Source organism: Seriola lalandi, unplaced genomic scaffold (genome assembly GCF_002814215.2).
Source record: "Seriola lalandi dorsalis isolate HSWRI2012SDOR001 ecotype SW California unplaced genomic scaffold, Sedor1 jcf7180002054908, whole genome shotgun sequence".
NCBI lineage: Eukaryota > Metazoa > Chordata > Actinopteri > Carangiformes > Carangidae > Seriola > Seriola lalandi.
In genome coordinates, this window is record NW_019525460.1 from 721,051 (window position 1) to 746,284 (window position 25,234).

Sequence of the window (25,234 nt, forward strand, 5' to 3'; positions counted from 1 at the left end):
TTATATAAATTAGAGAAAAGTCCAGAAAATGAATTCACTTCTGTGGCAGAGATGATACTTTCCCAAACCACTAATCATTTCATAACCCCTCAGATTTATCTTGTCACAGCCTGGTTAGGACCCACTGGACTAAAGTACCTACTATAACTGTATATGAAGTAGTCTACATCCACCTACTACAACAGTAATGTATAATATCACTCCTTGATCACCAGGGGACATTTGTTTCTGCAGAACTAATGCTTTTACTTTTGATTGGCTACTTTAAGTAAATTCAACATCTGTGGTTTTCCCCAAGAATATTCTGGACACAGGTAATGGGAGTGTTTTTAAATCAGTGGGTTCGGCTACTTTTACCACAATGCTTCTTCCAGCGCAGGGGTCGACACACTGAAAGTCAATCTAGTGTATTAATTCAATCAACAATTATTCAAAAGCTTGAGAGCTCGACCACGTGTTGCGCTTGTTTTCTGTATGTGAGAGAGACAAGAGTGGCCTCCTCATTGGTCCAACATCGACGTGTCCCGCCTCGCAAACGCATACGGCCATCTGATTGGCTTCGGTGGAAGCTCGAGCAGTGGGCTGATGGCTTGTACATGAATATTCATGGCACCGGTCTGCTCGGTGGGGCCTCACCCTTCGTGTTTCTCTGCCTGGCTCATTGGAACAGAATGGGATGTGGTGATGCAATGCCAGTCATCTCTTTCACCGGAAGACAACACATAGTACAGATTTACAGGACAGCACATTGCGCGTTAAGTGATATCTGAGATGGGACAGTATTAAGCGGTGTACTGGCAGCTGTTGTGCGTAATTACGCGCGGTAAGGCATTGGGGGTTTTCATCTTAAAATTGATAGGAAAGGTGTGGATTTGTAGTTTTTCTGTTTTGGAGTTGCGTCTATCCTAACTGCCAATTTGAAGCCACTCCCCTTCAGAAAATGTGCCAAACCTCTCTGCTCAGCTGTGTGCTACTTCAGGTCATTTGGGTCCGGTTACAACTGCAGTGGGAGAACCTGACAAACAGGTCGTGGATCCGCCTTTAAAGCTCGAAACCGCAGGCATCTCTATATAAAGGCGCACCCGTCTTCCCACAAATTAGAAACAACGAGAAGGGCGCAAACACTCATCAACGGGAAAACTCAAGAACCGTGCCCAACTAACTACCGGCACAGCTCGCCTGATTTACAAGACAGCCAATCCCCGTCGCAGCATTACAGACAAGCAGCCGCTTCTTTAAGCCGATCAGCCCAGAATTAAAGCAGGACACTCGCGGAGGAGAGTAAACAAGACAAGAGACTCGGATCTTCGCTTTCACTTCTGCTCCTGAAGGAAGAAAACGAAAACTCTCGTCAAGATGATGATGCAGCTGGCAGAAACCCCCAACCAGAAAAACTCCCTCTTCAATGCCATGAACCGCTTTATCGGCGCCGTGAACAACATGGACCAGACCATCATGCTGCCCAGCATGCTGCGGGACGTCCCGCTGGATGAGGACAGGGAGTTGAGCTCCCTGAAGTCGGACATGGACGAGGGGGACATGTACAGCTATTACCAGCTGCTCAAGTCCATCCGCAGGGACATCGAGTGGGGGGTCCGCTGCGCCGCAGCCGATGAGAGGCGCAAGGAGAGCATGAAGATCACCCGCATGAACTCATCCGCATCCACTTCCTCCTCCGCATCATCATCATCCTCATCATTATCATCATCTTCCGATGACGACGAAGAAGAGGACGAGGATTTGGAGAAGCAGTTCCAGTACCATCTGACCGGGCTGCAAGGGGTGCTGTCCAAGCTGACACAGCAGGCCAACTGTCTCACCAAGCGCTACAAACAGGAGATTGGCATCGGAGGATGGGGCCAGTAGGTCGCAGCCCACGGAAACTGAAATGCCAGATTATTCTTTTTTTTCCTGGACTGGCTAAAACTGACTTGTCAATGGGCCTCATTGCTGCTGCTGTGACTACTGATGAAATTTCTGAACAAATATTTGAATGGTAGAGAAAAGGCAGCTTATTTCTGTCTATAGGCCTACATGGTGTTGGTCTACTCTGTGGTATTGACTGTAGATGTGTTGATCTTGAAGAAAGCATTTGTGTACTTAACGCCAAACCCATATATTTTGCACTCCAGAGTGTTGTACACATCATGCATTCAGTTCCTGTGATGCGCAGATGAAACATATTTAAACCATTATTTAATGTATAATTTATTACCTCACACTATAACATGCTATACGCTATGTTTGAGAGCCAAATGTTATTTCAAAGTTGGAGAGGAAGTGGACTGTATGAACGTTGTTTGAATACTGACATCTTGGATACTGGCAAACGATTCAGCGTCCTCTCTGCGATGCTGATGATGTTAGTGTGTTCAGATGTATTTGTATGTGTATGACTGGTACTCCTTCAATATCCGATGTGTCTGTGTCTTTAAATTGTGCTTTGCATGGAAGGAGGCATATGCTTACTGCAGCTGCCTGTGATCTCCTAATGTCCTACATGGTCAATGAACTGGAATCAACTGATAATTCTTCTGCATAAAGAATAATGATGGTTTCCATGAGATGCATTGTTGCTATTGTCCTTTATTTGCTATTATTGAGGTATTACTGGAGATGTCCATCTGTCAAAATAAGCAAATGCTTTTCTATGCACCATTTTTGTATTGATAATATTTGTTTCTAAAAATAAAGCTTTTATATAAATGTACTCAATTTGTTGTGTATGATTTGTTGCATGAATGGAGTTAAACTTAACAGCACAGAAATTGAATTAGGCCTACACAGTAGAACAACAGATGTGTTTAAATCAGGCTTCTGCTTGTCTGTATTCACCATGCATGCAGAGTTACTAAAGGGAAGAACTGACATTCAGCAGATTTGATTTCATCCAAAAACCAAAAACCATTATTTATATATGTTCGACAAAAAGCATGTTTTATACACCTTTAAGTATCTTTCTGTTTCTCAGTTTAAAGTCTTTACATGTTTTTATTAATGCTAATGTTTCTTTAGGACCAAGTTTAATGATAGTGTTATTTCTTTATCTATTGCTGACACAATCTGAGATATGGGCAGCACTTCAGAGATTTGGAAAGGACCAGGCTAGAACAGAACAAACTGACAAAATGTCAAACAAAACATAAAAGTATCAGGACAGAAACACTGTGTCTCTTCTTGGGAATGTTTTCGGATCCATCTCCTCAGCTTTGAAAACAGGTGATGTAACAATTGCCGTAGCAGAGGAAGCACATAAACACTTGCAGAGTCATTCACAACTGTTGCTCTCTTCTTGTCAACTGGATGTTGTTCAAGAGTTTTGTTTCATTTCACCTCCAGACATTTAGTTTCAGAATAGGATTCTTTGATTTCTTTTTTTTTTTGTTTCGTTTTTCTTTTTTGTATTATTTGTGTTTGAATGACATCCTGTTGAAGGAGAGAGACAGCTTATGACATTATTGTCTGTATTTCCTAAAACCAAAGTAAGGGGGGGAAAGGCAGCACTCCAGAGGGCAGGAACAGCAAAAGGATCCCCTCGTGTTGAGCTTGTGGGTAATATGTAACAATATATACATCTTTACATCTGTAATAACACAGCGCAAAAAACATTTATTACACACCATCATTTACATATACGTGTAGACATATTTAAAATGACCTACAGGTTGAGGAATGTTGTTTGTCAGTTTAGCTTCAGGTGGCAACACCTTGAACAAAGGAAAATGAAGGACTTTTAAGTAAAATAACATGTATAAGACTATTTATAACATGCATACCAAACCATTTTTTCTCATTTCTGTCCATGTAATTGTGTCAAATGATTACAGTATTGTAGCTTTATTGCAGAATACAACACTTAAAACCCGAATGTATTGCTTGATTTTAATCAGCTCCACACAGTAAATATATACACTTATATATACGACATAAATGTACTGGAATCAGTTAAGTTTGCTTTTTAATTGAACATTTCTATACATGGTAAAGAGAGCGCAAATGGAGACTTCTTCTGTTATGTGCACACGTGTGTGTTCATGTTGTTTTATGTAATATCTTTGGGGGGAAAAAAAAGAAATAAAAGATTTCACTGTTGCCTGAGTAACTGACCGTGACAGCCTCAAAGGCCAATGGGTGCAGCTGGAGTTTCACTGTCACAATAGGTCAATAGAATGCAACACACCCACTTGCCACTTTCATTTGCTTTCTCTCACACATACATATGGATAAAATATAAAATTAAAAATGAAACACACAATGAGAAAAACATGAAAAGTGTGTTATAGGTACTATAAAATGTGTCTTTTTTTTCAGTGGAAAGATTATAGCAGAGGAAATAGAAAGTCACTCTAAACCACTAATCTCAGTATATGACCCATAGTGGACACTTGACTATAGTAAATGCTTGATATTAGATAGCCATATATTTTACAAATGTGGGCTAGAACTGCATCACATATAACATTTTGTAAGGCTTCTTCAATTAGTTGCCATACGTTGAAAATATGGCATCCATTCTGTGAACAATTTTTCAGTTAATTTTCAATCCCAATAATCTTCAGAAATTAACCGAAGTTGTTGTAATATTTCCTTTTTCAGACTAATGTGGTCTTACAAACTCTGTCTGAAATCCTGAAGAAAAACTATTTAAAAGACAGCAACACACCTTGATGATTCTTTCTTTACTCTGATTCAGATTATTTACAGACAGTGTGGCCAAACTGCTGTCCATATTTAGGACAAAGGTTACATGCCTTGCTGCATTTGACTGTAAATGAGGTTGGTGGTTTCTAAAACCATCCACTGAGATTATCTTATCATCAACCTTGAGGTGAATGCCAGAGGCTATTGTTAAACTGCTCTTACTATGTGTTTTACCAACCCAAACAGAGCTGCTGCCTTGAGTTGTCACAAAGCATTGTGTTAGTGTTTCCATTTTTGCAACGTTTGAGCAGCATATCACTAAAAGTTTAACTGATCCTATAGTACCACTATATAATCTACAACCACAATATAGCCTTCCAAAATAGGTTTTATATATATATATATATATATATATATATATATATATATATATCACAGTACAAAGTAGAGTTTTAATATACCATAATACCATGCCTCACAAACCTCTGGCTCTTCCACGACACTTCGACTCGAGCGGTTGGTGGTGCTTTTTGTCCCTCTGTGCGCACGGTAGATACAGGAAGTACGAAAAAAAGCTACAGCAAAACACAAACAAATTGAAGCGAAATTATCCCAATATCAAAGTGAGTCAAAATGGACAGTCAAAATACAAAGTCAATGAGTAACGACTCACGCTGCGTATTTTTTAATACACATTCAGAAGACTATCGATGCGTAAGTAGCCAAAGTCACTGTGTGCCCATTTTTAGCTTTATGGCTAATTAGCTGGTCAACTTCACAGTTCACTGTTAGCTCACTTCAGGGCTTTGTTAGCATTGGTAATTACTGACTCTACCTGATTGTTTGTTGATCGATCGATTGATTAGGCGATGCTGGGAGGCCTGACAGTTGCATCGTTCCCGGGGCTAAACTGTAACGGCACAACAGTCAGTCATCTAACAATGCTAACTAGCTGCATTAATTGACTTGTTCAATATTTCTAACGTTATATTTTTGACGAGGCTGCAGCTAGCTAACAGTTAACGAAAACTTTAATATCGAGCGAGCAATTTTCCGTCTGTTGATTCATGTATTGTTCCTTAAGGGTGTTGGACATCTTGGTTAAACCCTTAACACAGTTTGAAACCCACTTGTAGTATAGCTATGAACCACTTCATTTATCAAATCACAAAAAAGTTAAACTATATCAAAAACCACTATACTTAGACTTGTCTAATCTGGCCAACATTAACACAAGAATTGTGAAACCTTTATTCGATTTGTAAAAGCAAAAGAAATGTCGATTCCACAGCTTTCTTCCCCATCTAGACCACATCATACTAGGTCTAGATGAAAAACTATACTAGAACTTCTCAAATCTGGACTACATTGACTGAAGATAGTTTAAAATCCAGCTTTTTTTCATTTCAGGTTTTTGATAGCCTTGTTCTTTCTGTGAAAACAAAGAGAACTTTTTTCCATCTACACCACTTTGGACCAGGTCTAGGTAAAAAAAAAAAAACCCCACTGTATTTAGAGACATGTCATATCTGGATAAGATTACCATAAAGACCCCATAGACTATTTTTGATTTGTCAAAATTATGAAGTTATTTAAAGCTATTTAATCACCTATATTTACACATGATGAATTATAAAAGAAAATGAAAGTTTGTACACTAAAAAAAGAACCAGTTCAGATACTGTGAGCAAAAAGACATTAAGTCAACTAAAAGTTTGTGACAATTTAAAGACAAATGAAGCCAGAAAATGTGGCATTTAATTTGATATTAAAATGGAAATTTGTTTATTTGTCAACACTAAAACCTATTAAATGAATAATTGCAGAACTCACTTTGCTGAAGATCATTTTTGAGAGTAAAGCTGCTGAGGTTTCATTCATGCGGCACAATGTTTACACCTCTTAAAAAAAAAAAAAAAAAAAAAAAAAAAAAGCAGGAACACATAAAATGAGACATATGTCTATGTTTCTATTTCCTCAGTACATGCCGGGAGGGTTTCCAACACACCTGCCCCTTGTCCCTGCAATCACATGATCAGCACTCAGCCAGTAATGTAATTGCTGGTCATGGTTTCAACTCTGCTTATTTTGCCTTTATCCAAGATTAACAAACAAATCCTTAAACTGTGTTCAAAGAACCAAATTAGCTGGATGAGAACTAACAGGATTAATTTAGCCTGATAACAGCATGTTAGCCACAGGTAGTTAAACCACATGAGCATTCAGTCACAGGGCTGCGAGCATTCATTTGCAGCTTCATGTCTTTTAGCTATTGTTATTTATACTCAAAGAAACAATTTTTTCATTCCTTCATGTTAAACAACACTATTTCAGGTTTAAGCCTCAGACATGTGGGTAGAGTCTGTTTGATGTGAATACAGATTTAGAGTTCTTTATCATGAAATGATAAGCGTGAACCTGTTTATCCAATTCAGATGATGTGAGGGAGGGATTTTTATACAGACGAAGACAATAACAGATGCAATTGTACAATATAACATCTGTGGTGAAAGGTAAAGCCCTCTAGACACTTGCACTGTAGCACTGGTCACTTTTACTGTTCTTGTTGTTGCTTTGGGAGGGATGAACACTTTTTGACAGCATGTAGCTTGGGTAAGTCATTTTGGACAAAAGCACCTGCCAAATGGGATTGCTTGCATTGTTTTATTGTTGTAATTGTTCATGTTATTTTACAATGTAATGCAATCAAATGCAACAACACAAAGTGACTGAAAAGTTTTGCAAACTTAATTTTAAACGAGACTGCAATGAATTCATAGGTGGTTGAGTCCAAACCTAGTGGATGTGTAAGAGATGATTGAGAAACATTTACGTACTTCCCTTCTCTTCAGAATAACCTACAAGAAATACCCTGTTTGGATCAATTGCACCTTTTGTTGCTGAATCAAGGTTGACATATGCCGGGCAGATTAGAGACAGACTCAGTGCTGTCTCTAGTGCAGTGAATGTGTTAATGTGAGTAGGTATATCTTTGCGTGCCAGCAGCTTTAGGCTCCAAAGCAGCTCTTGGCTGTTCTCTTGGCCCAGCTATATCAGAGGAAGAATGCTGCAGCAATGTTGTTTTGCCTAGAGCCCAAATCTCTCCTGTACTGACAAGTAATCGCTCATAATTGCAAGCAATCGATCAGTGTACCGCACATTGTCTGAATAACCTAGATACAAGCGGACTACACTGACCCAGTCAGATATCCCAGTTTGAGTTTCGCATCACACTCCTAGTGAAAACTGAATACAGAATATTCATACACTCTATATTCTCCCATACTCTTTAAGATGGTGGCCTAAATACTAATGCATATTAATGCTCTTTAAGTGAAAATAAGAAAGTTAAGGGAGTTAATGCATCTAAATCTGTTGTGCTGCTGACATGATTGCAGCATCCTGTTTTCCTTGTCACTTCAGCAACACAGTTTCATGATTCATGTTCATAAATCTGGACTGAACACTCTAAGACCAAAATCTAATATTTATCTGCAATTAGAATGTTTCTAGGTTTTCTTTTCGTTTTCTGGTGTTATTAGGAAATTTAGCTCTGCATATTTCAATACTGCTAAATACCGCTAATGTATTATGTGTTGTTGATAGTGTGCAAAAATGGATTTTCCATTCCGTTTGCCTTTTTTGCTTTAGAGAACAGAACAACAGAAAAATAATAATCAGAAATATTTTGAATTAAGTAATCAATCATTCACATAATTTTTTTTTATTATACCAACAGAAATGCCAAAGATTTTAACTGTAAGGATTATTTGTTGTTACAAACAATTTGATGATGTCGTATTTAGCTTTTGGATATTGTAATGGTTATTTTTCATGAGTTTCTAAGATTTGAAAGCCAGAACGAGTCAAATCTTTATCATTTTTAATTAATACTGTAGTATAAGTCTGTCTTGACATGGTCATTAATCATTCTTTTGGATGAGAATCAAAGGGCAACTCATAATAATACTATATAGCTTGCCCAAGATAACGGTGTGATACAGATGTGTGTGTGACATGAGGAGAAATCCCCTTTCCAAAAGTGACATAAACTTTTCAAAAGCCAAGATCACTCATGCAATATTTATGAAACAATTTTATGATGAAGTGCAAAGAGTTTGAGCCTTTTTAACACCCCTGCAGCTCCATGTAGGGAGCAATCATTCAAATGTAATTAAAACAGTAATAAACTGGTAAAAGGCCTCACAGGGAAAATGTCTGTGGAATATACCTCTTAGTAAATCAGACCTTTTCTGTCTGAGCAACGCAGTCAGAAATCTTACACCAATGCAAAAATAAAGCAGTATATAAAACTTGAAATCCACTTCCATGCATTCTGTCAAACATGACCATTGTCATGTTTCCTGGATCTTTTTATAGGCAGTAGATGTCCCTGTTGTTTATATAGGGCAGCACGTGGCATAGTGGTGTTTTTGCAGAGGTGATCAGTAGTTTATCGGACTAATCAGAGGTCGTTCTTTGTTGTGGCTCCTCTGAGGTTGCAGGTGTATGACGTGTGTGAAAGGCCACGGCACTGATGTTGCACAGCCGATAGCGCGGACATGACTTACTTTATTTTGAATGCAAGACTTCTGCTGGCTCCTTCATTTTCTATGAAACATATAAGACTGACTCATACACGTCTAATCCTTTGCATTCCTTCATTCTTTCACTTTTCTTTCTGGTTTCTTTCTGAGCAGCTCTCAGATCCATTTCAGGTTGGATGCGACTTTGCACAAAATATGTTGAGAGTCAGGTTCTAGGCCTGTTGACACATCTGCCTACCTGTATTTCATTCCAACCAGCTGTCATTTAACACCACTCTGTGTTTTATAATGTGTTAATTTGGGCCAAATGCATGTGGGGATGACATTCATTAACACCTTAGATGTCTAATTTGTCATTACATTGCAAATGTTTATGTTTCTGAAACTCTTTAAATGTATGCAAATTCTTTTTTATTACACTTCCTTTAAGTGCACACATTCTTGCACGCATGCACACAAACATTCAAAAGACACGTTTGAACAAATGGCAGCCTTGTCAACCCAGTAATTTCTAAGCTCTTGATTATAAAGATGACAATACAGTACTGAAAACAAAAACATTACAAAGAGTCAGTAATTCACAAGTCAACCTTGATATGTTGTTTTTATTATTTATGGAAATGAGTTGTGTTTGATTTACAGGTGGTGATTTTAACAGTGAAACGAGCCACAGGAACCTTCTCCTTAGCAGGATGGTAAATATTTCTTTCTGAAATCAGACTTTGTTTTGGACCTTTGACTTTTATTTCACACTACAGCAGATTATGATGTAGGGATATATTAACATATTGTATATTTGACATGGTTCTATCTAGAATTCGGTATGATATGTCTGAGTATAAATTTTAGTGACATGTTACATCTGTAAAGAGATCTTTACACCATTGTAATAGATTTTGGTGTGTGCTGGGGTGGTGAAGAGTTAATTATGATATTAAGCTGCACAAACTAATGTGACCGTTGACAATAACCCTGTAATCAATACTTCCTGTGTAAAACTTATATAATACTCCTCTGCTGTTGAGGCTGTGTCTGAGTCTGCGGTTTGCTGTGTTGTTGTATTGGCCACACCTTGTATGTTTATCCAAGTAAAAAGTAATTGAAGTCTATACTGTTCATAGAAAGTGGTAGATGTAACTGCAGCAGTAGTGCTTAAGATTTGCGTTTGAAGTTTTGTTTTCTAATGAAACTAAATGATTTATCTCAAAGTTTCTCTAACCCAGGCCCAGAGCTATAGACTATGCAATGACATGTCAGTTTAATTGAACAATAATTTAAAAAAAGACTCTCAACAAAGGAAATTTGAATGTTGGGACCTTAATGGTCTTTTTGAAAACATTTATTTATAATCGGAAAGAAGTCCTTGGAGGTTTTTCCCATTGGTTTCAATAGTCAGTTTTAATTTTGGATGTGGCATCTAGTGGACATTTGAGAAACTGCATCTTTACACATTGGCCTCAATATTTTTCCATGCTGGTTACGTACGCAATATACAGGTTTCATTAGTGTCGGTCTGAACAGGCATTGTTTTTTACGGTCAGTGATCTTATTACAAGCTAGAGAATATCAGGAGTTAGTAGAGGTGTAAAGAGAGCCTGCAGGGATTAGTTTGTTTTGGTGTTGCTATGATGTATTTATATGCAGTAAGACCCTACATCAGCAGTAAAACACCCTGACCTGCTCAAGTTGTTGCCCCTGCAATTAGCAAGAAACATCTCATTGTGGTCTCTCCTCTCTCCTCAGTCTTTTCATGCTGTTTGTGATCTGGGTGCTCCGCAGATATCACTCTTTGGCTCAGGTAAATTTGTACACTACAATGTATGCTATGTTTTTATTCTTGTTTTGCATTTCGCTGCCACTGGAAATATGTTCAGTAAGCCATGGTAAATAATGGAATAATTGAACCCAATTAAAATACACAGATCGACTAATTGTGGAGTTAATTGACTCATAGTCGTCCTGTGATAATGACTGTTGTCCTTTGATTTTTTTTTTTGCTCTCCAAATGAAGGGGTTTGCATTATACTTTAGTTTTGAATATACACTGAAAAATATTAGTTAGATGTTGATTTTCTTCCGCTTAATATTTTTTCTTAGATACTACAATAAATCATTTTTTGTTCATGGTGTTGGATTGAGTGTGCAGCTTGTGGTCTCTGGAGCCAGTTGTTGTTTTTGAAACCAGTCCAGCAGGTCTGTCGGGTTTGTCAGCGCTACACAAAGTAAATGACAACTTAACGTGGGGCTCTGATGGATCCTGTTACATCTGGACCAGGTTGCATACAGTGGCCTCACCTCGTCCTGCTCTTCTTCCCTCATCCTCTTGCACCACATAAACCCTCTCCTTACCTCCAATATCCTCACAAAGGTTATCTGTCAGTCAATAGTCTTTAGTGCTCGCCGGCCCTGCCGCACTCTTCTGTCTCCTCCTCCTCTTCCTCCTCCTCCTCCTCCCCCTGCTCTTCCTCTGTGGCCTTGGCAGGGTCATTGCTGACAAATTGATAAAAGGCTGTGTGTGTGTGTGTGTGTGTGTGTGTGTGTGTGTGTGTGTGTGTGTGTGTGTGTGTGTGTGTGTCCATGTCTGTCTCTTTATGTACCTACGATAGCCACGGTTTGTAACCACCTCTATAGGCATAGTCAGGTTAAGACTGACAGCTGGTATGCATAGCAAATATCCTTTTAAAATTCTTGAGCGCACAGATTATTGATTTATTTAATAAAAAACCTATTGAGTTCAGTTTGTATAAAAGGAATTAAGGAGACACTCTCCTCTGTGATATTTTCACAGAGTTGTCACCAGGGATGTCGTATGCCAAGCTGTCAGCCACATCAGTGATCATTTGATCTATAATTTGCCCTTCTCTCTAAGTGAATATAAATGCATTGGCATTTTTACTCGAGATTTTTTTGTTAGAGAATCCGTTTTCACGTCTTTCTCTCATTTTCTTTGTACAGAAGATGATTCTCAGCCTGACTGTAGCCGCCTTTTTCGACAGCGTAGCATATGTCATGGTGAGCTCCTCTTGTCTGTTTCACTCAATGCACACATAGTGGCTCTTTTTCCTGAGGTTGGTGAAAGTGTGCTCTTCTTCCTTCATTCCCCAGGGTGAGTCCCATCCAGAGGGATCTCTTTGTGACTTCCAGGCCTGGTGGCTAACTTACTTTGGTAAGACAAAAACTTAATTAATCGCTCACTGGCACACTTTGCACACTTTGCACAACAGAGATGAGTAAGCCAGCAAGGGAAGAGCAAAGGTCCAATGAAGACATCTGTTGAAGAGCTCATATATCACAGTGGAAAATAATATTGCTTTGTCAGATCGTTTTTTGGCTTGAGAACAAAATGTGCCTCGACACTGATTATAACACCATCTTTCACCCAGAGCTTTTGGGAATGTAAGGTGGGGAGTTGTCTCCAGTGAGCTTTTAAAAAGTGACAAAATGATGTCTCGAAATACGTAATTGTTGCGTCACTGCTTTTGGTCAAAAAGCCTGCAAATGCCCAATATGTATAATGTAAAAAATGACTCACTATACCTGTAAAGCTTGCTGTAGACAGCTTTGACAAATGGTGTCCCCAAGTCTCAGGATGTCGGTACAAAGAAATACTGAGAAGGTTCAGAAACTGGTGACAGGTCCAGCTTTTTTTAAATTTTATTTTATTTAACACTGAGTTTTTTGTATTTCTCTCATGGTGTCAGTATAATTTAAATGTAAAGCCTCTTTTGTATGTATAAAAGGCAACCTCTTTTTTTTTTTTTTTACTTATGTGGCTCACCCAGACGTTCTCAAAATGGAGGGGTGGATTTTGCCTTGCTGTTTGGATATACACTCACTGTCAAGGCTGATAATGCACTGGTTAAACTTGTTCATTGTTTAGGAATATTCACACACCCATACTAAAAATACCACACCCACAGCAAAGGTGTAACACTTGGGAGCCAAGCACCATGCCATGTAGTTACTGGGCCATAGCAACCATTCTTAGCACTGCCCTCAAGCCAGATGCCTTAGTATTTCATCACCATCTCCTCTATGAGGAGATGATTTTCCTCCAATGACAAGACAGGACTCAAGCATTTCATTTCGGTTAATCAGGGCCATCTATAGACACTTAATCTAGAGAAAGTGGGAAGAGTTCTTTGTCATTCCGTACTGATGAGGCAGGATTCTTTTTACACTGAAAACCCTTGTTTTATTTGCATTGCATTGGCTGCAATTACAGCTCCTTTAGCCTTGATTAACATAAGGATTCTTAGTTAGAACTGGCTGCTAATACGACACTTCACCAAGCCTGTTTTTTGTCTCTGCTGTTTTTATCTCGCAGACGGACACACATGCATGCACACGCACACACACACACACACACACACACACACATTCAGACGGGTAGAGGGTAATGGGCAGTGAGTTAGTGCTGCAGGGTTTGTGCGTGTCACCTCGGTTTATCATGAGGATCCTCACGCTGAGGACAAACGGCTGTACATAAACACCGGCTGAACAGGCACTTTGTTCTGTTGCGAAGCGTCAGGTCTAGTGGGAGCTGCACAGCACAGCTCTGCTTTTAACTCCGACCAATAAAATTTTATGAAATGTGTTTGAAATAGAGCAAGATTGTAGCAGGGGCAGCGACAGGACAGGTGGTGTTTTCAAGTTTTCGAGCAAAGCTTCGGCTGCTGCCTGGTTATGTAAGACGGGTTCGCTATCACAGTGACAGTGATTTATTGTGATAATGATACAGACAGCCAGCCTCCTTCTTTCTTAGTCACTGCATGCTATTCCTAAAGGTTCCCTGAGTGTAAGAAGAGTGTGTGTGTGTGTTTTGTATGTTTGTGTGTGCGGGGTGTGTGGGGGGTGTGTTGTGTGAAACTGAGTAAGCTGAGTATGTGGCTCAGAGAATCCATCATTGTGACGACCGGCCCTGCCTGTCCTGTCAACAGCAGCTCACACACACACACACACACACACACACACACACACACACACACACACACACACACACACACACACAGGGAAAGGACTGACTATGAGGGCAGAAAAACAAACTGAGCTTTCTGGACTCTCTTCCTTGTCTCTGTAAAATACATTCATTTTTTTTACCCTCTGCTGACTGCGCCTTCCTTTCCCTTTCTTCATTTATTCTTTTCTTTTCAGTGTCTTTAGACTCTGGGATCTAGTCTACTCCATTTGACTCCACTCCCCCGCATCCCTGCACCTCACTCGCCTCCTCTTTTCCTCACCCCCACTCCTGCGTTATCTCCCTCTGCTTTTCCACAGTTCATCATTATCCCTCTCCGAGCTCCCCCCTCTCATCCATCACCCTAAGCCACAGGTTTCCCTCATATTACTGCAGAATGGGCCTTCATTTATCAAAAATTGGGGCACATGCCGGCATGCGCACACGCACACACACATACACACACACACACACACACACACACACACACACACACACACTCTCATACACATGTGTATGTTTGGACGCACATTTGCAGGTGCATGCTGTGTGGCGGAGGGCAGTGTTGTAATTTGACCTTGTTGTTTGTTGTCCATGTGTGTGTGTCTCTGCAGACTGGAGTGCCTTGGCCTGGGTTTGCCTCATCACTTTGAACCTGTACCTTAACCTGGTCCGAGAAATAAGCACCAACAGATATGAGATGTGAGTAGGAGACTTAGTGCTGCAACTGATAATCATTTTCCTTATCGATTGGTGGGTTTACTGATTATTTTCTTCCTTTCTTTTTTATTTCTTTCAATGAGTCATGTGGTCTATAGAATATCAGGAAAAAGTGAAAAATGCATCAGCTAATTTCTAAGAGCCTATGGTGATGTCTTCAAACGTGGTATTCGTGGTATATAGGGGTTTCTTCCAGCCCACAGTCCAAAATGCAATGCCATTCAATTTACAGTGTTTTAAAACCGAGAATAGAAACAAATCCCTCATTAGAGAAGCTGAAACCAAAGAATGATAGGCATTTTAGTTTTTTTTAATTACTTTAACGTTTAATCAGTTATTAATGAATCAATCGATGCTTGCTGATTCTTTCTGTTGATCCACTAATCGACTAATTATTTAGACTCTTCGGAAACAGTCCATGCCTCATGTGCGCATGAAAGTCCTCCTCTGTCTCTATGTCTGCCTGTATGTCTTCCTTTCAATGTATATTTGTCTGTTGTTTTGTTGTGGCCGCTTCCCTCCGCATGTGTGTTTATGTGTGTGCATGTGTTTGGTCTGCCAGAGCATGTGTCTCCCTGCAGAGCATTGACAGCCCCCTCCTTCCTCCCCGTCCTCCTCCTCCTCCTTTTCTGTTCCAGCCAGCCGACGCTCTAATTGAAAAGGGAGTGGGTGTCAGCCGTTCAGTGTGTGTGTGGCCGTGTGTGTGTGTGGCCGTGCGTGTGTGTGGCCGTGCGTGTGTGTGGGCGCGCGCACGCATCTTCACGCTTTGCAGCACTATGTTTCTGTCGCTCAAACTCCCATGAGCACTCTCCACAGTGCAAGTGTGAATTTGCTTGCGTGTGTGTGTGTGTGTGTGAGCGAGCTATTTTCTCATTTTCCATGCCTAGCACAGAGCTTTTTGACATAAACACACAATCTAAAAAAAAATGTATGCACCCTGTGGGCGGGAAATAAAGGGGCAGCTTTAACAAGTTAGCGGTTCCTCTGTTTGCCAAGTGAAGTCCTGTCGATGTGCTCAGGTGTGTGTCTCCTCCACATATGTGTGCCGGGAGTTGGGCGGGGAAAAGGTAGATGCCACCCCGAACCCCCCACCACTATCCTACCCATGGGAGTTTCCCTGCATTGATTAGCAATAAGCCAGACGATATAATGGTGCTATAACTCAGAAGAAGATGGCTTTATGGATGCAGAGAAGGGGGCAGGCTGGGGGACCAAAATCAGTTCACTTCAGAGTCTCATCAGCCGCTCACCGCTTCTCAGAGATCAAAGTGGGAGGTGGATGTGTGGCTGGTCACACATGACGTGAAGAGAAAAAAACCCCACAGCACTTAATAGGTTAGAGCGAAAGGAAGACAAGGCATCAGGGGGGCTGTCGTGTATTGACTGCACATATAAGCTGTATGTGTTTAGGCAGGCTGGTATGTGGCTTTGCATGCATGCACAATTACCCCTCAGCCCCCAGACTGAACCGCCTACCCTTCCCCTCTCTCTCTCTCTCTCTCTCTCTCTCTCTCACTCTCACACACACACACACACACACACGCACGCACGCGCGCGCGCACACACACACAGTGACGGCACAGTGTGATGGTTTATGAATGAACAAATCGCCAGAGGACACGGAGAACGGAGACTGGATGATCTAAGAGTGATTGAAGTGGATGCAAGAGAGGATGGGAAGTGTGTTTAGCGCGTGTGTGTGCATGTATGTTTATGTGTGATTGAAGGACGGATTCAGGCACACCGAATCTGGTGTGCGCTGAGGGCAGGGAGATAGCGGTGAAGCTGAAGATGGAGGGTGGGGAAAAAAAGAAGAAGTGGTGTGAGGCGGTGAGAAATGAGATTGAGCCTCGAGAGCGATTTCTGTACGAGCTCGGATGTGCGCGTGTGTGTGCGCGCAGGTGTGTGGAATGCAGAGCACAGAGCGGTCCTGCTGTGCCTCATTAAGCCCATGTTGCGCGCAGCTCCGGACCTCGTCATCTCCCTCTCAAAGCGCTATGAGTGTGTGGGGTATGTGCTGCAGTGTGTGTGTATGTGCGCGCATGCATGCGTGCGTGTGTGTGTGTGTGTGTGAGAGAGAGAGAGACGGTGTGCGTCTGTAGGTCTGTGAGCTCTCGACATTGATTTCCTGACAAGCCCCCCTCCCTGCACCAGTCGTCACGCCACGAAGTGGAAGCACTGATTTCACCATTTGTATCCCTCCTCCCACCATCACACAGACTCTCTCTCTCTCTCTCTCTCTCTCTCTCTCTCTCTCTCTCTCTCTCTCTCTCTCTCTCTCTGTGTCTCTCTCACTCTCCCTCCCTTGCTTTTCCCTTTTGCTCCCTTACTCGCTTAGTTACGCGATGGCTTTCTCTTTTAGCGCTTCCACCATTTCCTTTTTCTGCCCTTTCTCCCTCGTTTTCCCCTCCTCTTGCACTCGCTCTTGTGTTCGATCAAAACACACTCTCTCTCCTTGGATCAGTACATTTCCTATGTCTCTTTACCACCCACTATTCTGTTCTATTTAAACCTCCAGCCATCTCTCTTTCTTCACCACCTCCCACACACTCGCTGCTCTCCATCAGATCGGGGCAGGGGGGTGGGGGGATACAGTGTGCCCCAATGAAGTAGAGTGAGAAAGTGTGTGTGTGTGTGTGTGTGTGGTGCACAACTCAAGAGGGATTGAGTGTGTGTCAGCTGTGTTGCCACCGCTCGATTGACCGCACTTGGAACAAGTCAGGGCAGGACTTCCACTCTATTGACCAGGCGACACCGTGCGCTCTATAAAGTATCGACGACCACACCGACGCCCAAGACACTGGAGCACACACCTCATCTATCACACACACACACACACACCCTCACGCGCAAGCACGCACACATAGAGCCATCTTATTGAGATTTTTCAAACTTCTTTGATGGCCTCTCTGATCTTTTTATTTTTCTGCAATAACCAGAATGAGCCTCTCCAGTTTTCCTTTTCCTATAACAGCGGGTTGTTTTGTACCATAAAGTTCACAGGTATACATTTTTTCGACACAACTCACCCAGTCCTGTCCCCCAGTTGTATTACTCGCTGGGTTAGGGTCTGCATCCCATGTGTGGTTTTGATGCAGACATCTCCTCTGCAAATCCTCTTTTCCTCAACAGTGAGGGCAATTATGGTTTATATTACCATGAGTAATTGGCAGTCTAGCTGTATAGGCATTTGTCTGCACCTGAAAAATGACCCTGATGTGAGCGCCAACAGAGGGATGAACTGAGGAGGAAAAGAATTGATTTAGTCATAGGGTCTTTTCTCAGGGGCAAAGCTCCCTGGTCTCGGCGCTCATAATGAAATAAATGTCCGTCTTTTATCAGGTTGTACCATGTGATGGCGTGGGGGGTGCCCCTGGTCATGGCCTCTTTACCGCTACTAAAGGGTTACTATGGCCCCGCAGGAGCCTGGTGGTGAGTACAGCCAACCGTTCAGCCACAGCATAATTTTTTTTGTTTTGTCAGCCAGCGACAGCGTATTTTCTGTTAAATGTCCTTACTTTGAAAGGGGGGGCCACAGCTCTGGCCTCATTCCAGCACAAGACAGGCTCCTTCCCTCATAAGGTTTTATGTGATAAAAATTGGCAATTATCAGCACATCTTTGAACAGTAAAACGCCCCCTTCTCACACTCCAGTTCTTGTGGTGAATTGAAAAAGCATTATTTGTTTGGAGGGTAGTTAAGGGGGTGAGGAAAAAGGGGAAGAGGCCGAGGAGAGGAGGCGGTGGAATGAGAATTGGGACAGAGCCTTAATCTCCGGGCTCGGCTCTCTCTTTCCACTCTCGGCTTATTAATAGCTACAGCTGCACAGCTTTTCCCCTCCGCAGTCACACAAGTCTGTCTTCCGCTCACGCTCTCCCTTTCCTTTGTAACCCCCTCAACGCTCTCTCTCTCTCTCTCTCTCTCTCTCTCTCTTTCTTCCCCCAGCTGGATCACAGACGATCACGTAGCCTGGAGATTTGGGATGTAAGTAGACCCTTTCAGCGCCGCCATCAAAGCTTCCCCCACTGGGGGAGGGCTGTCTCTGCAGGGAAATGTGAAGGGTTGCATGTCAAGGGAGCCTGCGGGGTTTTTTCCCTCTTGGTGTAAGGCCAAGATATGTGTGTGTCTGTGTTCGTGTGTGCACCCGTGGATGTGCCTGTATCTGCCTCTGCCTTGTTAGATTTAGGGGAGTTGCTACACTGTGTATTTAAGTGTTTAGGACGGCTATGAAGGATTATGCCTGTCTACTGCTTTCTGCAACTGGCCCTAAGTCTGCAAGGGCTCTGCTGATTCCCCGGTGCAGACACTTAAACACACACACACACACACACACGCACACACACATGCACAGAGCAACACTTTGCTACGAGCCAAGGTAATCGCGTTGCTGCTCGCAGCATCAGCAGGGAATCAATCTTTCTAAACAAATAAGCACGCACACACTCAGACAGACTCACGCAGACACACACATACACACACACACACCCACACACACACACACACACACACACACAAAGACATGCAAAACAACACATAGCTATCAGCTGTGCTAAACGAGCCTGTGTCTCTTTTATCAGTGCTCCTCTGCTCCCCGGCTCTCTCTAGTTTTCCACACTGTCGTGGCCCAGGGGGACGAGCTGCTCACAGGATCAGGGAATCTTCATTAGCTCTAATTACATCAAACCAGACAAGAGATTAGAGGCCAAGGCAACACGCGTCAAGGAAAAAAACACATACGCTCAAACACACACACCCTGCTGACAGCTTGCTGGGAAAGTCGCAGGAGGGCAGAGGTTGCAGTATTAAAGGTGAGTAGTGGAAAAGGTGGGAGGAGAGACATACGGGGTACAGTTAGAGAGATGGGGAAATACTCATCAGGAGAAGGAAAGAGGGGCGGCACACCGGGACGCGAAGGAGAAGAGAGTCAGAGAAATAAATTGCCCTCGTCTCTGCCCACGCCCCGTAGTGTGTCTTCATCAGAGTTCAGCGAAGCGCGCAGACAGGACAGAGGAGGCGGGGAAGGCGCGGAGGAGGAGGTAGAGGGTGTGAAAGAGGATGAAAGAGGAAGGAGAATGAAAAGCAGAGGACAGCGCTGTGTGACGGAGGTGCAGAATTTCAGGGGTTGAGTCAGCAGTTGGAAGCACTCGGGCTTAGCTGAGTCACCGCTCTTAGAGGTTCCCATTGCTATGTTTCACAAGCTCTGGTCAGACGAACCACTGAAAAACAGATGGCTCTATATGTGGGGATGGCAATGTCAACTGATTGATCAACCACTTTGGTCCACATTGAAATAAGAAAAAGGATTGCCATGAATTTTAACTGAATATATATATATTAATATATTGAATATATTCATTGTCCCCAGAAGACGAATGCTTTTGACATTGCTGATCCTCTGAGTTCTGCTCTAAAATTCATTACAGCATCCAACAATGAATATTACTGACTATTGATTATTACTGATATTTTTCTGTAGCGCCACCAGCAGGTCAAAGATTTCACCTGTCTAAGGGTATGACATGTGGTTGCAGTTCATTTTGACGACTATCAGGTGGATTGTCATGAAATTTGGTACAAACATTCATGTTCCCCTCAGGATGAATTGCAGTAACTTAAGCGACTTTTCATCCAGCACTCAGCTGTACTTTGTGTTTAGTAGTAGGTGTTAGCATGCTAACCCGGTAATATAAGACGGTAAACATTGTATCTGCTAAACATCACTAGGTTAACATTATCATTGAGTGCATGTTAGCATGTTGATGTTAGCATTTAGCTCAAATATAGAGGCTGACAAAACTGCTGGTCTGCCTGTAGACTCTTAGGCTTGCTTCCTTTCAACTTTTACACATGTGCATCCGACACACCCTGAACACTCTGCTCTGTCTTTGTGTTGCCTCCTCCCTTTCTGTCTCTCTCGTTCGCCTGTTTCTGTGTAAGTGGTTGAACAGGTAGATCGTGATCTTTCACTTAGCGGTAGGATCTTGTGGGTCAAAGTTGCAGTTAGGCGCTAACCCCCATGGAAGGGTCTCTGCACGCACTCTAGTCTCCCACTGAGCACTTCAATTAAGGCTTCTTTCATCCAATCCTCATTCTTCACTTCAGAGCATTATGGAGGGAAGGCCAGGCTAAAGCCATGAGATTGAATCTGAGCGCATCTGTGATGATCTTTCTTTACGGGTTTCCACCTTTGCTCACTTTTGTCCTTTCCACCAGCTCTTGAAACCCCCACTGTAATTATCCGTCTTTCTATCCATCCTTCCTTAGTCGATCTATTGGTTGCAGCCTATTTCTGCTATTCATTCTCTCAATGACCTTATCCCTCTTCCTGCCTTTTAATCACCCAGCGCTTCTTTCTTATTTCTGCTCTTTCTGGTCCTGACCCACAATTTGCCATCATCCATCCACCTTTCCATCCTCACCTCTATTCTTGTCTTCACGTTTATCATCCTCTGCCCACTCCGAATCTTCTCTTTCTCTTTCTCTCTCTCTCGCTCTTTCTCTCTCTCTCTCTCTCTCTCTCCCTCAGTCTCATTCTCATTCTCTCCCTCCCGTCTCCCTCTTCCTCTCCCTCTTTCTCCGGGTAGTGCTCAGCTGTAGAGCACAGCGGACTCTAATGGCAGATCATTATCATGCTAATTAGAGCACTTTGTAGCTGCCGCCCGTCATTCTCTCCTCCTCGCAGCCCCCCACGCTATCGTTAAAAAGGCCACCCCCCACCCCCCCCACCGTTCCCCCTCTCCGCCAACACCCCCTCCCCACCCCACTCCGTCTCTCCATCATTAACAGGGACGTGCGCTGGCGTAATTGGACGCTGTTTATTCCGCAGATCGGGTTATTAAATCACACCGAGGTGACGCTCGCGCAGGTCTCCCCTGAAATGCTTTCATCATTGTCCCATGCCATTATTGAGTCTGTGTGGAGGCGCACATACACATGCACACACACACACACACACACACGCATGTTCAAAGAGGGTATTCTTTGTATATTGATGTTCCCTACAAGACACGAAGGAACACGACGTGTACAGCAGCCTTTCTCTTTCCCCGTTTCCTGCTGTGGCACAAAGGCATGCCGTCTCAGATTCCCCTGCCAATAAAAAGTTTAATTTGATAATGCTAAGTGAGTTTCTTCCGACCCGCAGGCTTGGATGACAAGTGTGGACGAAGTTAAATTAGGCCAAGGACCTAATATTTGCCTTTTCAGATGCTGCTAAAAGATGCAATTTTTAGCACACATGCCAAGGAGATTTCAGACACGGTATTGAACATTTATTCCCAATCCATTTTCCTCTGAAACTACATGTCTCCGTCTATTTATGGGTCATAGACAGACCCAGATTCCCTTTTAAATGTCAGACTTTTTTCTTCTGGATCAGGATCGGGCCTTTAATTACTCCTGGTGTTATTCCTCTGCACAATCCATTTATGCTCATCACGTAGGTGCATTTGGTGCCAGGTGCTCAGGAGGACTTGGGTGTTGCGCAGCACGGTCTCAACTGCTCAGAGTTACTGAGGCTGAACAGAGAAGTGGTGGCCAGGAACCTGTCTATCAAAGTGAGACAAAGGCCTGTTTCGTGATTACAGGGAGAGGCTGAAACTCCTCGGAGCTTACATCACCTCCCAAGAGGTTGCATAACACAAGACTGCCATTCCAACAAAGCCATCACCCCCGTTTCCCTCACTCGTCTCGCTCTCTTTCATCCGCTCAGAAATACCTGACATATTATTCTCCCCCGTGTCTCCGTTGATTGTCATCCCTTCATCCCATAGGAATGCCTTGCATTTCAGGTGTTGTGACTCTCCTGGCATTGCCTTTTGTTCTCAGTCTCAGTACTTCTCTTCTCTCCTCACTGAAACTACATGCAGTCAGGTCCAGAGGTGCTGAGTCAGGTCTATTCCACGCTGTGCTGTTTATGTACATACCGTGTCCTCTGCACGTCTGCTGGTTAGAATAATTCTGTCCCGTGTCCACCAATTAAACAGTCTCACCTATACATAAATACACTTAGATGTGCAGTTCAGTTTAGTGTACTTGTTGTGACTCTTAGGGAGACCAAGAGAAAAATGAGGATCGTGTCATGTGACAGACAGAATAACAAGGGAAACATCACACCAGAACAAACTTTTGTCCAGGTCTACAACACATCATACCTCCCAACAATAGCCATCTCAGATTACGATCCTGAAGAGGGAATCTTATTAAATGAGTTTCTGCGCTCTAATCTCTTTAGAGGGCCTGGTATGCTATTATCTTCTCTTATGGTATAAACTCCATTAGGATATATGACACATTATTTGTGTATGGGAAATTAAAGTTCTGTGTGGTTTTTTTTTTGTTTTGTTTTGTTTTGTTTTTTTTTTCTTCTTCATTTCATTTCTGACTCCCCGCTCGTGTCTGTGCTTCGCAGATGGTACGTGCCTCTGTTCAGCCTCATCTTCCTGATGATCTGCTGCTATGCCAGGATCATCTGCGTGGCCAATAAGAGGGTGAGTGCCTCCTTGTGCGTTCAGTCAGCAGCAGCAGCAGCAGCAGCCCAACACACTGGCAATTAAGCTGAATCCAAATGCATTGTGACCTTTTAGAGAACGGGCATTAGTGAAAGCAAAGACAGGAGTGCTGTTTGCGTGTTCTTCGATTTCTGGAATAGTGGAATAGGGTAAAAACTCTCACAAAAATAGGGTTGAGAAAAATCTCCCAACAAAATGTATGTGTGATATATCAGAGTGGATTTATATGTAAATCTTTTAATAAAAAAAAAAAAGATAAGATATATTAGAATATAATGACAGTAACAAGTCAAAATCCTCACACATGCAGCAGCACTGATGTTATGTGCATTAATGCCGAAACAGTGCTGCTCTGATAACCAATAATCATTTAAATGTGGTTTAGTACAACTTGGGTTTTATTTTTCTACTTTTGGCCATCTCTTCTCTGGATCATGATAACATTGTTATCGCCATAGTGGCCTGCAGTTGCTAAGATTTGGGATCACGGTGACATGGCAATAAAGCCCAATAGTTGTAAACAAGCCAACAGTTTAGTCATGTTGTCTGGGCTATTTGCGGTCAAATTTTAGGTCAAAGTTGAACCAGGAAGTAATTTTGTAAGCTGTTATAGTTATTTACAGCAGTTTGGGTAATAATTTAACAGTTTTCCTTTGTTTTATGTTCAGGGACATTTAGCTTACCTGGGAGTCTCCAGGTCTTTGGGATGAACTTTTGCAGTAGGGTGGTCTCACAGCAGAACAGAGATGAATCTATAAAAGTAAGATCCCAGTTACAATAAGCTTCAATCATTCTTTAAAGCTACTGATTATTCAGATCTTTGAACTTTTTGTTGGTAGAAACATTTATGTTTATATGTTTTAGTAGTTGTCTTTCATGCTACTGGGTGGAACCAAATTTGGAAATCATGAATCTAATGTACCTCTATACATTGCAATTTTAAGTCTTGATCAAGCATCAATCAACATTTTCTACAGGTGTGTACAGGTACACAGGTGTGTGTGTTTGCTGCTTTGGAGGTCTGCTTTGGAGGTCTTTTTTTCAGATTACACAGAGGCACCAAAGTGAGAAGCTTTAATTCTAGATCTGTACATAGTGGTTTTCATTTTATTTAAATAAGTAAATATAATTTTTATTTAATAAGCAAAAATGTTACCGTTCACAAGGTCCAGCTATTCAAATGTGAAGATTCGCCACATTTTTGTGACTGTTGGTTGGGCCAAACGTGGTATTTGAAGATGTAATCTTGGCCTCTGTTTGTTTTTTATATGATTGTAAATTGGATACCTTTGGTTTCTGGATTGTTTGTTGGACAAAACAAGCTCTTAGAAGATGAATCAATGGCCTCACAGAACTTGTTTGATGGAAATTTTCCACTATTTTGATGTTTCATTCACTTAACAGTCGACCAGAGTAAGTAAACCACTGATTAATCAATCAACCGTTAGTTGATATCCTTGGCATGCTGGCGTGTAGTTTTCCATTGTAAGGGTGCAGTAAAAGCCCAGAGGCAGCATTCCGTAAAGTTCACATAGATGCCATTCCCCTGATCTGATGACACCACACAATGTGGCTGTATTGCCACTGGAAGGCCACTGGCACACTTGTGTTACAACAGTGTGTGTGTGTGTGTGTGTGTGTGTGTGTGTGTGTGTGTGTGTGTGTGGGGTTCTGGTTGTAAATCGTCAATTACAGAAAGAGAAGAAGGGAGAATGAGGCCAAAGCCACACCAGACTCATAGTGAAGGGTCACTGTGAGCACTGGCATTCTCTGTTTGGGTGTCAAGAGTCCGAGATGGGACAGTGAAACAGATTTTGCAGATAGCCAGGCTGCAGACGGACGACACCAGAGACGGGCAG

General features: G+C 42.2%; 2 protein-coding genes across 3 annotated transcripts in view; both read left to right on the top strand.

Moving 5' to 3' along the window:
- The first annotated feature begins 755 nt into the window (after window positions 1-755).
- Window positions 756-2,710, top strand: LOC111673052 (mid1-interacting protein 1-B-like). The gene has a single exon (XM_023430704.2). It carries the CDS (start codon window positions 1,357-1,359, stop codon window positions 1,864-1,866), a length of 510 nt encoding a protein of 169 aa, XP_023286472.1. The 5' UTR covers window positions 756-1,356; the 3' UTR covers window positions 1,867-2,710.
- A 2,468-nt stretch (window positions 2,711-5,178) lies between these two features.
- LOC111673053 (cyclic AMP receptor-like protein A) overlaps window positions 5,179-25,234 on the top strand; it is a 49,616-nt gene continuing 29,560 nt past the window's right edge. The window contains exons 1-9 of one of the 2 annotated variants that reach the window (XM_087169715.1): window positions 5,179-5,355; window positions 9,831-9,883; window positions 10,932-10,986; window positions 12,144-12,200; window positions 12,294-12,354; window positions 14,760-14,847; window positions 18,208-18,297; window positions 18,811-18,849; window positions 23,276-23,354. In XM_087169715.1, coding sequence (XP_087025841.1) covers window positions 5,275-5,355; window positions 9,831-9,883; window positions 10,932-10,986; window positions 12,144-12,200; window positions 12,294-12,354; window positions 14,760-14,847; window positions 18,208-18,297; window positions 18,811-18,849; window positions 23,276-23,354 — 603 coding nt within the window. In that variant the 5' untranslated portion in view covers window positions 5,179-5,274. The remainder of the gene's footprint in view (window positions 5,356-9,830; window positions 9,884-10,931; window positions 10,987-12,143; window positions 12,201-12,293; window positions 12,355-14,759; window positions 14,848-18,207; window positions 18,298-18,810; window positions 18,850-23,275; window positions 23,355-25,234) is intronic. The other variant, XM_023430705.2, reaches the window with a different exon arrangement.

Excerpts from the sequence above, each read along its gene's own strand:
- LOC111673052 (XM_023430704.2), top strand. The coding sequence starts at position 1,357 with ATGATGATGCAGCTGGCAGAAACCCCCAACCAGAAAAACTCCCTCTTC.